Source organism: Accipiter gentilis, chromosome 25, assembly GCF_929443795.1.
Source record: "Accipiter gentilis chromosome 25, bAccGen1.1, whole genome shotgun sequence".
Classification (NCBI taxonomy): domain Eukaryota; kingdom Metazoa; phylum Chordata; class Aves; order Accipitriformes; family Accipitridae; genus Astur; species Astur gentilis.
Genome location: NC_064904.1, coordinates 11,057,763 through 11,070,597, shown reverse-complemented (window position 1 = coordinate 11,070,597; position 12,835 = coordinate 11,057,763). Strand labels below are relative to the sequence as shown.

Below are 12,835 nucleotides of genomic sequence, written 5' to 3'. Positions count from 1 at the left end.
TCATTATCAAAGCCAAGCATTATTTTTGGCCTAGTGCAAAACTCGTATCTGAATTTAATATGGGAATAAAGCTTGAAAAGCAGCAACTGCTTTGCTTAAAAAAAAAAAAAAAAAGGTTAAACCAAAACCAAACAAAAAACACCCAACCCAAAACAAACAAACAAAACCCCCAAAGCACCCAAACAACAAAAACCCCCACGTTGGAACAATGACAAGATACGTTTTCTTTTCAAGATAATTTTATGTTTTCAGTACAATGTAAATAAGGCAGGGGGGTAGGAAAGAAGCAAAGAATAAGTTCGGGTATGAGTTGCTAGCGTGCTGCAGCAGAGAAAATGTATGACGTGCTGTGTGCAGAGGCATCATGTCTCTGAGCAAGGAGGTAGTTATTGTCTAAGATAGAATTACTGTATTTTACTTTCAGGAATATAGATTTCTGTAATATGGGCAGCAAAACTTTAGTTGCTGTTATTCATTATGTTTTCTCGCAAATAACTTTTGTGTTAACAAAAAACCCCTTTTATTTAAAGTATTTCCATTAGTCAGAATTTAACAAATTGAGTATGAATTGATATGCAGTGTTCATAACAATTTCTATTTTAAACATACTGAAACAGTTTATTTTTGTTTTTAGAATATCAACCAGTTGGTAAGATAGGAGAGGGAACATTTTCTGATGTTCTGAAGACACTGAGTCTTAGGGATGGAAAGTACTATGCATGTAAACACATGAAGCAACATTTTGAAAGGTATGCATAATTAATCATAGTACTACAGAAAATCTTATTTAAATTCAGTAGGGAAATGTGAAATTAAGACTAAGTGAAGTTTTTTAAATACACATGTATTAAAAAGGTTTGCATGCAGTACAGAAACGGAGCTCTGTTGCTGATTACACAGGGCCTTCCCATTTGGCATTTGGGTTATTTCCTTGAGTACTCTAATTGATGTCATCCACTGTACTAAATGCTGCCCAGCCACTGGGTCGAGGGTGAAACGAGAAGAATGAGGACTGAATAGTTGATTTCTGCCTTTCTGAATGCACTGAATATACTTGTGCTGTTTTTCTTTTTGCTGTAAATAGTAATAGGAGGAGGAAAAGTGTCAGTCCTCCCCCTGGACAATACTTTTTTCAGTCTTACTTTAAGTGCTGTTTTCATGCAAGTTTAAAACATTGTATTTATCCTTAGTCCATGTATAGCATTAGTTCTACTTCATATTTGCATTTGTTTAACTACATCCATCAGCAAGATGCTATATGATCATAAAACAGGTGGTTTTTATCAGTTAGGAAAATAGAGGGGATGGCTGTGTGGACGCAGACATAGACTTGACATTCTCCTCCCAATATATGTCTGCCAAACAATGCCTTTTGGGTCACTGACTTTGTATTCTCAGTTAAAAATATTAAGTTCCTAGTGAAATCAGTGGGAGTGACACATTTGTACATACAAAGTAAAATGGGACATTTTGCTCTTGGGTGAGATTTCACAATGTAACTCAGCTTCAAAGGCTGTAAGTTTAAAAAAAACCAAACCACTCAAATATCTTCAAGTAATGTGGCTTCTGATTCTCTCGTGTTGTTAGAGATCTGTTGGTCCATTTATATGTTACCTACAACTGACAAAATTGTTCAATTTATGATCAAAAGAGTATTTAAATTAAGTGCTTATCTATATCAACAGCAGATGGTATACAATTCAGTGGTAGGGCATAACAATAGGGCACAAGCAGACTTTATTTTTCATGTAGCATGTTTAAAACATCTTTTAGGACTTTAACCCTTTGATAAATTGACTGACAAATTCTTTTGATTAAAAGAACTCTTTTAGCGACAGATAACAGTTTTTTAAACAGAACCTACCCATACAAGTTTCACATTGGAAAATATTGTTTTGGCTTTTAGCTTTAAGTCTGAGTGTGAGAAGGCATGTGTCCTGCTCTGATGCATTACCTAGTGTGCAAAGCTCTTTGTTTCCTGCTTCCTCCCCAGAGTTTCTGTAGCATGTAGTTTTGTTGTTTATTAAAGTCTAGGAAGGCAACATAATAATTAAACAATAGTTGAACAGTGTCTATTTTTCATATAAGAGGTTCGCATCAAAACTTAATTTCAAATGTTAAATTTGGCAAGGCTAGATTGTCACTTTCATCATCATGCTGAGCAATAATAGTTGGAATGTATGCTACATCAGTGCAGAATAAACAGTATCATAGATACTATTATGCAACACAAAATTCCTCCCAGATAGCTCCTTGGCATGGTAACTGATGTCTGGAGCACAATTCATTACTACTTACCTTGCTTAGGTAAGTCCAGATACTCCAGACTGCAAGAAGGAATAAAGCCATTTGCTCTATTGAAGAAACAAAGCAGGCAAACAATTTATCAGGTCCTGTGTGTGAAAATTCAATTACAGGCTGAAGTGGAGTAGATTCTGACAGTCTCATGGCAGGGAAGAAAGACAATTATAATCCAGTCCCTGATTGCAAGTCAGTCTTCCTCTTTTCTTTTTAATTCAACTTTAGTATGGAACAAGTGAATAATCTGAGAGAAATACAAGCACTAAGGAGGCTGAGTCCACATCCTAATATCCTTGTGTTACATGAAGTTGTTTTGTAAGTATGATGCATTCATTTCCTTATTTTTTTTTTATTCCTTTATTTGAATGATATTAAGTAACTTTTGGGTCTAGAGGCAACCTATAGGCACTTAACCAGCTTTTTATTCCAACAGAAAGAAGAAAACAGATTTGTCAAATTCTGAAGTCTCCATGCCTTTTTGGTTAAGAAAATCTAATGTAGCTCTCACTTTTTCTGGCTCTTTTGCAGCAGTATTAAAATTACAGACTAGATGTATTTTAAGCATACCTAAACTTTGTATCACAATATGTAATAACTTGCTGGTGATTGATTTCAACCCATGTCCCATATCCAGTGAGTGCTTTAACTGCACAACATCATGTCTACTGGAAACAGTATTTTGGTAAGGCACATTTGGAGCTGTGTGGAATAGGCTCTGGTAGTTCAAGGATCTTGGTTTGACTTGTCAGTTTGAACTAGGGATCCAAGCAAACTATTTGGCAGTATCATTTTGTGGGCAACTTTACAGACATCCCTTTGCAAGTAATAGAAGTTTAAACTTCTGAATTAGGCAGCAGCTGAGCTATGAATTTGGAAAGAGATCAATCAGTGATGAAGCTGGGTTCCTTAGCCTCATTAGGCACCCAAGGGTCTTCGGGGCACATTTTCTGTCTCACAAAGAGATCAGGTTTTATGACAGCATTTACTCCATTACTGTGCATTACACTTCCTCACTATGGAACAGCAGATATATATCAAATACTTGACACAAAACTTGTTGACTGCTCGAAAATAATTTTTTCTTGCTCTTCAGGCTGTTTTACTCTTCTGCTCAAGGCTCTGGTACTATACTGTTATTGACAGGCCCGTTTTCTACAAATATATGGAAAGCTGGTAATTGTGTCAGCAGCTTAGCTTTCTGGAATTCTCAGCTTCAGCTGCCGCGTTGTTAACGAAGTGTAATCCAGATGGCCAGCCAGCTCGCCTAGCTCTTTCACAGTCTGTCTGCAAACTGAATTGCAGATTGTACCCTCAACCTTTTGCTGTCTGGGTTAATGGAACATTGCACAGGGGATGTACTTTAATGCAATTATCTTACAAGAAAAACTGGAGGCCTGAAGACATCTGCCTCTGCAGGGCAGTGAAATGGAAAATAAAGTGTCAGATGTATTATCATATCGTGATAATACTTAAAACTGCTGTGGTCAGTAAAACACAGATTCCGGTCAGATACCAGTTTCCATACAATAGAACCCTACTGGGGACCTAACTAGAAAGTATTTTCATATATGGCGTAATGGCTTTCCTATCTTTTATTGTAAGATTGTATCAGTTAATTTACTGGAAATTTCTTGATACTGAACAGTGTCATACGCCCAGAAAACATGCCTTCAAATGACTTCATGGTGTAAATCGCTTAACTTTTGTAACGGACACTTTGGATAGCATAAACTAAAGCTATGATACCTCAGACCCTAAGTTGAAATATTTCTATGAGAAAGTATCAATTAAAAATGAAAATGTCCATTTTAATACTGGTTAAACTGAATACTTTTTTCTATGCTGTGTACAGATCAACATTTCTAGCTTAAAATCTCCTTACTTGTTTCTCCAGTGATAAAAAAGCTGGGTCCCTTTCACTGATATGTGAACTTATGGACATGAATATTTATGAGCTGATAAAAGGTATGTAGCATATGCTTAAGAAACACACAAACCCTTCTTGTATAGATCACAAAGTGGAATTAATTATTTTTCACTTGGTTGTCCACTGTTACATATTAAATAATTCATAGGGAAATTTTGTGCTGTACTAAGTTACTCTTTATTTCTTTCCAGTGCAATACATCCACCTGTTAAAGGCATGGATGCATGCAGAAGGTTTCTAATGCGTCAGGTCAATGGCCATCTATTTCTACAGTCAAACTTGACATGAAAACAGGGAAACAACCTTGACTGCAAAACACAAAATAATTGCTTTATGTAACAAAAAGTGCAACTTAAATAGGTTCTTTGTTAGGTCAGGACTGTAGTGATGTAACAAGAAAATTATTCCCATGAAAACTACTGAATCAATGAATAATGATTTTCAGTTTTTCTATCTAGTAAAAATGCCTTTTACCAAGTTTTCTCTATAAATGAACATTGTTCCCTGAAACCTCCTATATTTAAAAATTCTGGAGCTGTTTGTTGAAGCAGATGGGAGATCATAAAGATTAAGGAAGAGTTCCTACAAAAAAGTTTAAAACAAAAGCTGATTTAAAACTAGGTCTCATATAGACACCAAAGGAGTTGGATAGAGGAGATGAAAGGGCACTTATTTACAATTCAATATTAAAAGAGGATTTTTTTCTGACTAATTAAAAATTTGTAATGTCTTAACAGTTGGGAGATTCATTTAACTGCTCAATAACTGAGCATGCAACTGTCATTCAGTGTAATAGAAGAGATAAAAGACTTGCTCCAAAACATTACGTTAGTGACACTGAGTATTCAGATTTCTAACAAAAGAAGTAACCCTCTTCCTGACCTAGATACAAATTTGAGATTAAAATACAGTTGTTTGCTGATCACTGAAGCAGATGTGAATATTTGCTGGTTTAAATAAGACATTTCATTTTTCCAGGATTAATTTGTGAAGTTGTAAATTTAGAGTAATAACATATAGGAAGGAGTCCTCATTGGATAGTAAGTTAGTCCAGTGCATTAAAAACAATCCTGCATCTTCTTCCAGGAAAGATACTGTACTTCAGTTACGAAAAATCAGAATGTTTAGGCATGTTCTTTTACTGCCTTTTTTTTACCTCAGAGTAGTTGCTTTCATTTGGTTACATTTCTCAGTGTTTCTCTCATTCTTTTTGTGTGAAAAAGCCTGCTATATTAAGCATTATATACAGGTGGAAATTAGTCTAATAGTTTCAGTATGTTCTGCTATGGTGTTTTTTTATTTATTTATTTTAAAATACAGTTTTTAGCAAATTCAAGTTTTCCATAACAAGATTGTTTTCCTGCCACTTAGTTTTAAAAGCCTCCTTTTTTATGGCATGGTGAATCAGTTCAAAATGATATCTGTGTTGTAATCTGAAATGCTGTAGTTAAGGGTTATCTAAACATTAATCTGGGTCTACCTGAACTTCTATAAGTTGCTGGTTCTTCTTTATGGTATGGATTTTGTGTCTGGACTGTGTTTCCCATGATACAATGTCTTTTTTTTTTCACCTTGTACAGGGTGGTGGTACATGGGGTGGAGCTTGTCAAATCATAGAATAAAATGGGAACATGAACAACAGATTCCTATGGAGATTATAATAAATTTAAAAAAAGTATTTTGATATTTTGAAGTATTAAAGTATTTCATTTGGGTCAAGTGCTTTGCATTCTTCAGAAATTAATTTTGGAGTTTCAAAGTAGACATGTCAACACCACAATTTCCTATTGGCTTATTGCAAAGTCAAGAAATGTAACGTGGCAGTCATTTCAAACAATAAATATAGCAATAATTCCAAGTACGTAGTTAAACTGGAAAATTAATCTTAGTTCTGAGCCAGAACACTTATTGACTGAGGATATCTAGATAACAATGGCACGTAGAAGGAGCTCCTGGATTTTCAGTGCTGTGATTTGAAGGACTGCGTTACTAATTTGTAGAACAATTAAATTGTGTTCATTAGCAATGCTCTGTCACAAAACAGTTTTCAGAGTGTACAAAAGTAGTTCCATTTCAGATGATTTGTAGTCTTTTGTAAATTTCTGCAGCATATAGTAATGCAAATGCTTGTCATTTTCTGACTATGAATCTTGCAAAATTAAGATTAATACAGGTGCAGAACAACTTAAAAAAGCTTTAAGTTAGAAAAATTTAGAGGCGAGCATGGGTTGTACGAAATTTTGTAATGAAGAAAAACCTGAAGCAGGGGTTGACTGAAAATGAATTTCTAATTTAACAAGGTGTATGGAAACACTTCTGTAATTAGAACAGTTCACTGTAATGCTACTAATGTGGACAATTGATACTTTTGGGTTTTTCCTTAAACTGACAGATTTGTGTCAAGACAAGGCTATTTGTCTTTACACAAAGTCATAATACTCTTGCTATTAATTTATAGTGGTATCACAAGTCATTTAATAACTGAAAAACAGTCTTGCCTTTTGTTTAATCAAGAACAGTTTGGTCATTTAAAGTGATGAAAAAAATATGGCTCTGAGAGACGTGGGAAGATGCCTCAAGCAAAAACAATTATAGCCTCAAGTGCCACCACCTTACAATTTGCTTCATCATTACTTTCAACTAAGGTTTCTCTAATGATAAATTTGGAAGTAGCAGAGCATCTGCTCCAGATTTTACTAGTGACCTGTAATGAAAAAACAATTGAGCAGGACTTTTTTTTTGTGAAGGCCTGATTTTTTTAAATACTGATAATAATGCGAGTTGAATAGCTGCATTTTTATATAATCTTTTCCACTATAAATGTCAAAAATCTTGATGTTGAAAACACCATTTATGTCTACTGGGGTAATAATACTACAATTCCTGATGTAAATGGTACTCTGTTTCAAGTACTTTGTTATCTAATCCTGCTCAGTGGATAATGTGGCTGACTGGAGGAGTGCTGTAATCAGTTAGGAACACAAGTCCTGCTGGCTGCTAGGACTTGCAGCCTCAATGAGTTAGTGTCCTGATAATCTCCCTCCTCCTCCCCAGCCAATTACTCATACTACTGTCATCAGGCAGATCAGTACCTGCTTTGTTTTTAAAAAATGTGATCATTTCTGCCTCCGTTGATGACATTGCAGTGTTACATAAAGGCATTACAGCAAGATTAAAAGACCTTTGGAGCCTATAAAAGAAAAAAGCTGAGTAGTTACTTGAGTGGCTCTGAAAAACAGATAAATTTTATAACTGTCATTATTGTGCAACAGCAATAGCAAGCTAAACTACATAGGCTAACCTTTAATTGGCAAGTCAAATGTGAATCACGGTCATTTAAGTATTGCAGTAATTGGAGGTGATTGATATGAATCTTGAACCTTAAGGACAGTAACTTTGTTTAGAGAGGAAATTAGATGTCTAGTGAAATATTGCAGTTCTGTTAGAACTTAGGGAAACAAATACTGCAAGAAGAAACATGCAGTAAAAGCTAAGGCAGATTACAGACTGTTAAATTGACAGTTGTTAGCTGAGCTATTCTGGTGCATAGTAAAATCTCAATTATGTCTGAAATTGAGTGGAAAATGGATTACAAAGCTAGCTATAAATGACAAGAATTGTATAATTGAAAAAGGTAATATCAATACACTATAGGAAGCTGAAGAGTAATTTTTTTTGTATTCCTTGGTTTGCTAAAAAGGACTTGTACAACTTGAAATTTAATTCTAGGAAGGAGAAAGCCATTACCTGAAAAAAAAATTAAGAACTACATGTACCAGTTATGCAAATCTCTTGATTACATACATAGGTAAGAGACCTGGTTCAGCAACAGCTTTACAGAAAATGTATCATACATTTATTTCAGGGTCATCTCTAAGCAGAGACATGCAATTGTCTGGGGCAGCAGGCTGCTGCAGGGGGGAAAAGGTTCATCTTTGCCTATAGCAGAGCCCTGGAAGGCAGCAAGCAGGCAGCCCAGGCTGCTGCCAGCACCCCAAAGGAGCTGTAGTGCCTGCTGCAGGGAACCCTCCTGGGAGGGGGTGGCCCTTGCAATCCTGTGGTAACCCTGGTGAGAGCAAAAGCAGAAAGCCTGGCCTCCCCTTCCTGGACTTGCCATTTCCCCATTCCCGTACCCATAGGTGTTGTCTCAACATGGTGGCAAAATTCAGGTTTTTTACTATGCTGTTGATAAGTTTGAAGAAAGTTAGTTTCTTTAAGTATTTTTCTACAAATAATTGGAAGCACTGATAATGTTTATCTTTTTACTGAACTCTTCTCTCTGGTGTTTATATTGGTACAGAAATGGGATATTTCACAGAGATGTGAAACCAGAAAACATATTAATAAAGGTAATTAATTTTATGTGAGACTATTTAACTGAAAGTGAAGTGTACCAGTATTTTTCTCTTTACTCTGAGAAGGTAATGTTTCTTCATGAATAAAACTACAGTTTTTAAAAAAATATATAGGAAGTTACCTCTAATACCATATTCCTGATGAACAAGAAAGTTTATTATTGGCTAAAATGTGAACTTAATCAGATGCATTACAGCCTGAATGTGTTCAACCTAAAAACCTGTTCTTTATCCTCTATTACATATTTTCCTTTCTGTCTTAACCTAGAAACAAGCGATAGGGTTCCGTTCTGCAGCTCACACTTGCTACATTCAATTCCTATGTTTAGTGGAAGTTATCCATACAAAAGAGAGCAGAAGGTATTAGCTTTCAGAAGATTTATTCACTGAAATCTGTTCTCCTCACAGTTTCAGAATGTTACTTTGCTAATGTCTGAAAAGCAAGGATTTCAAAATTCAGTTTATGAAATTTTATTTTCTGGAGCTAAATTTTTCTTTTAAATCTTAGAAGTGTACAGGAGAAGCTCTTACAAAGAGAAGCCAAAGCCACCTGTTACATCAATGCTAAACACAAGAACTCTAAGAAAATAACTTAATCCAGATGTCCTATTTCACAGACTTCTATTCAGTAATAGTCCATATGCTTTTCAATTAACTCTTAGGTCTTTCTTTTAATGATGTACAGAACGGTATTTGAACATATTAAGGGACACAGATATCTTCAAGCCTGGAGCTACTTGCTATTTAAATGCAGTTTTACTGTTATAATACTACCCCTGGGATTTCTGGAAGTTTATTCTTAAAATAATCTGTGATTTCTTTATGATGACTACTTCACACATTTAAGGAAAATCTTTGCTTGAATATTTCAGCATTTCTAATTTGTCAAAATACTTTATTTTTGCAGCAGAATACCCTGAAGTTAGGAGATTTTGGATCTTGTAGGAGTATCTATTCTAAGCAGCCACATACGGAATATATCTCCACACGCTGGTATCGAGCACCTGAATGCTTACTTACAAATGGCTACTATAGTTACAAAATTGATATGTGGAGTGCTGGCTGTGTTTTCTATGAAATCACAAGGTACAGTGGAGGATTTTGGTTATTATTAATAAAGAAAATCAAAGGTAAATAATTCAAATAAGGAGCACATGTAAGGGTAATATGATCTTTGTTTCCATGGTTTTGTGGAAGCTTCTTCTGTGATTAGTCTGCAGGGTTCATGAGGCAGTAATCCTGTTTTGTCTGGCACTCTCTTCACTCTATGGCAGGTTAGTAATAAAGCAGTGGGATGTTCAAAAGAACATAGTACCAACAAAAAATTATTTACAAGGAAAATGACATTTTTGAACAGTTGGTTGTTTTGTTGTTTGGTTGGGGTTTTTTCCCCCATTGGCTTCATATTTGATTTGGTAAAAATGTATTTTCTCTGCTTTATCTCTGAATAGAGTATGGCTCATTTCCTCCCATAAGCATCACTAACTATCCTCAATCTTGTTAATGCACCTGATGGTAAAATTTTTCCCTCTTTTTTAACTTATTATTCTGCAAACCAGAGGAGATTAGAGAAGACACTCCCTCTGATTTACTACTTCGATTTATAATATAGTGTGTTTAAGACCCTTGTGCTGGGACCTTATGTCCTGGAATATTTTGAAGTTGGACTCTGATGAAGGAAGAGTTCAGGAAAACCTGGATTAAAGTTCTTTAAGCTTTTCAATGACACTGAAACTATAACTAAAAAAAATTGTCACTGGTCTTCAAGAAAAAAGGAAAAATAACCACCATGAGTACATCTCCAGTATCTTTGTGCCCTAGCAACGGCAGCAGTTCTTCTTCATTCTCCTCCCACACTGCTGTCTCTGATATGCAACCAGGAGTGATAACATTTTCTTTGCTACTTTCCTCCTCCTCCACATGGCAAGTACAGCTGCTGCCATCACCATCACATTAAATGACAACCCTTATGCTTTGCCTGCTAACTTGTAGAAACAGTTCTACTTCGGTCAGAAAACTGTTAACAGAAAAATCTCAAATGTGGCAGTTCTCTTGCAAAGTAATTTGGACCAAAAGCTTTAAAAATGCTGTGGTTTTCCATTTCAGTTTGAATCAGGTGGGCTTTGAAGTTTGGCAAGAAAATTACATGCTGCAAACTTAAGTTTTCTTAAGGCAAAAAACCTTAAAGATGTTTCCTCGTAATTTTAGCTTAATGTAACGAATTTCATTCTTTGCAACCACTGCACATTTTCAGAGACCTGATAGATGTGTTCAGAGAGAAATGAGGGATGTTTATTGGAAATTACAGAATTAAAAAAAGATACAGGCTTGCCAAACTAAAGGAAGTTATGGACAGGGTTTTTTCTTTTTAAGTGCATCTTGCAGGTTTTGCTGTTGAGCGTTTGTGTAAGCCTTCATGCTTACATCACACTGTCTAAGAATTTTTAGTCTTTTACTCAGCCATGCTTACCTTTCAAATTTTGGTCTCCCTCCTTCTGTTCCTTACAAGCATGGTTCCTGGATTACATTTTTTTTGTGGATTGCACAGTTGTTATTCACTATGTTACAGTTTTACATTTAGAGGCAACACAGTTTTGTAGTTCACACAAAGCTACTCCCAACTGCTTGTCTTGATAAAGCTGCACAACATGAATCAGATCTCTTTTCTTTCCTTCCTCTACTCAAAGCTTTATGAAGATGTTCAGAGAAGTGTGCAGCCAGCTGTTTGATTGAATCTGCATTCAGTTAAAAGAAGTTTTCCCCCATCAACAAAGCGGGCTGAGTATTTTGCTTTCAAGAATCATGTGGTGCTACTGAAGTGTTTCTTGCATTATAAGCCCAAGGAAATGTTCTGCTAATATGGAAAAAAGCAACGTGTGCAAGAAACAAATGTTAGTGGACCTAACTTGTTAAGTCAGATTGCTCTATTGTGATAACAATGTTTTCAAGAACTCTATTCTTACATTAACTGAGGATCAAGCTCAGGAACACAGTTCAAATTACCATCTTTCCAGTATTGCTGCTTGCAAAGAACCTGTGTGTTAGGAATGGAATGTTTCTTATATATTTCTATGTGCATACACAGCAGGAGGAACTGCTTGACTCTGCTGTCTTAAAATGAGGAAAACACATTGTCTTCTGGGATCTGCCACTTTACTAGAAGAAAACAATCCCATATCCATTGCCTTTCACCAGGAGGGATGTTGTCTTTGTATATTTTACCCCAAACCTGTGAGGAGAGGGCAATTACAGGTTTCTTTTTAATAACCCAAACTACCCTTTCCATCCAAACATGCAATTGTATTGATCTGCTGCTCACATGCTATCCTTCAGTTACTGGTTGGTATTAAACTGTCCACAAATGAATAATTCTAAAATGTATCTTCCTTGTAAATGAAAATTTTTTAAGTGGCAGCTATGCCACTTAAACTAGTTTAATTGTGTCTTCTCTAGTGCTAATACCATCTCTTACCTTGCAGTTTTCAGCCTCTCTTCCCTGGATCTAATGAGCTGGACCAACTTTCAAAAATCCATGACATTATAGGCACTCCTGCTAACAAAACTCTCAAGAAGTTCAAGCAGTAAGTATGCACTCCCATAGTCATTAATCTCACTGTTGAAATATCCACAATGTAACTGTAAAACCATGTGCAATTTCTGCTTGGGGAACCACCACAAAAATCTAATTCTGTTGTAATGGCTGCTGACCAAAGAGCAGTGTCTTCTATCCCCACCCAGAGATAGATAGTCACACATTCGTGATCCTTGTAGGCAGAGCAGAGGGAATCTGAGCCTGTATCAATATTATTTGGCCTTTTATTTCCACGGTATCTTTAAGGCCAATGACATAACTTGTTAGGAAAGAAAACTTTTTTTCCCCAAGTATTACTTACTTGTCCCTAAAAAATGATTACCTAAATCAGATGAGAATAATTTTTTTTCAGTAAATGGTAATTCTTTCTTAATATGCATGAATAACTGTTTGTTCTCAACTTGCTTAACACAGGTCAAGAATTGCGACTTTTGATTTCCCTTTTAAAAGAGGAAAAGGAATACCTCCTCTTGTGCACAATTTGTCTCCCAAAGGCTTCTCTCTCCTGTATGCAATGATAAAATATGATCCTGATGAGAGAATTGCTGCCCATCAAGCATTACAGCACCCTTATTTTCAAGAACTCTGGCAAGTGACTTCAAATCACTTCAATCTTGAAGACTAAAATTAAAAAGTGGGGGGAGCGCTGTGTGCTTATTA

General features: G+C 35.7%; 1 protein-coding gene across 1 annotated transcript in view; it reads left to right on the top strand.

Annotated features, from left to right (window-relative positions):
- MOK (MOK protein kinase) overlaps positions 1–12,835 on the top strand; it is a 43,866-nt gene that overhangs the window by 5,490 nt on the left and 25,541 nt on the right. The window contains exons 2-9 of the mRNA XM_049829069.1: positions 635–749; positions 2,527–2,616; positions 4,196–4,266; positions 7,958–8,036; positions 8,529–8,577; positions 9,491–9,669; positions 12,063–12,164; positions 12,590–12,763. Of these exons, the coding sequence (XP_049685026.1) occupies positions 635–749; positions 2,527–2,616; positions 4,196–4,266; positions 7,958–8,036; positions 8,529–8,577; positions 9,491–9,669; positions 12,063–12,164; positions 12,590–12,763 (859 nt within the window). The remainder of the gene's footprint in view (positions 1–634; positions 750–2,526; positions 2,617–4,195; positions 4,267–7,957; positions 8,037–8,528; positions 8,578–9,490; positions 9,670–12,062; positions 12,165–12,589; positions 12,764–12,835) is intronic.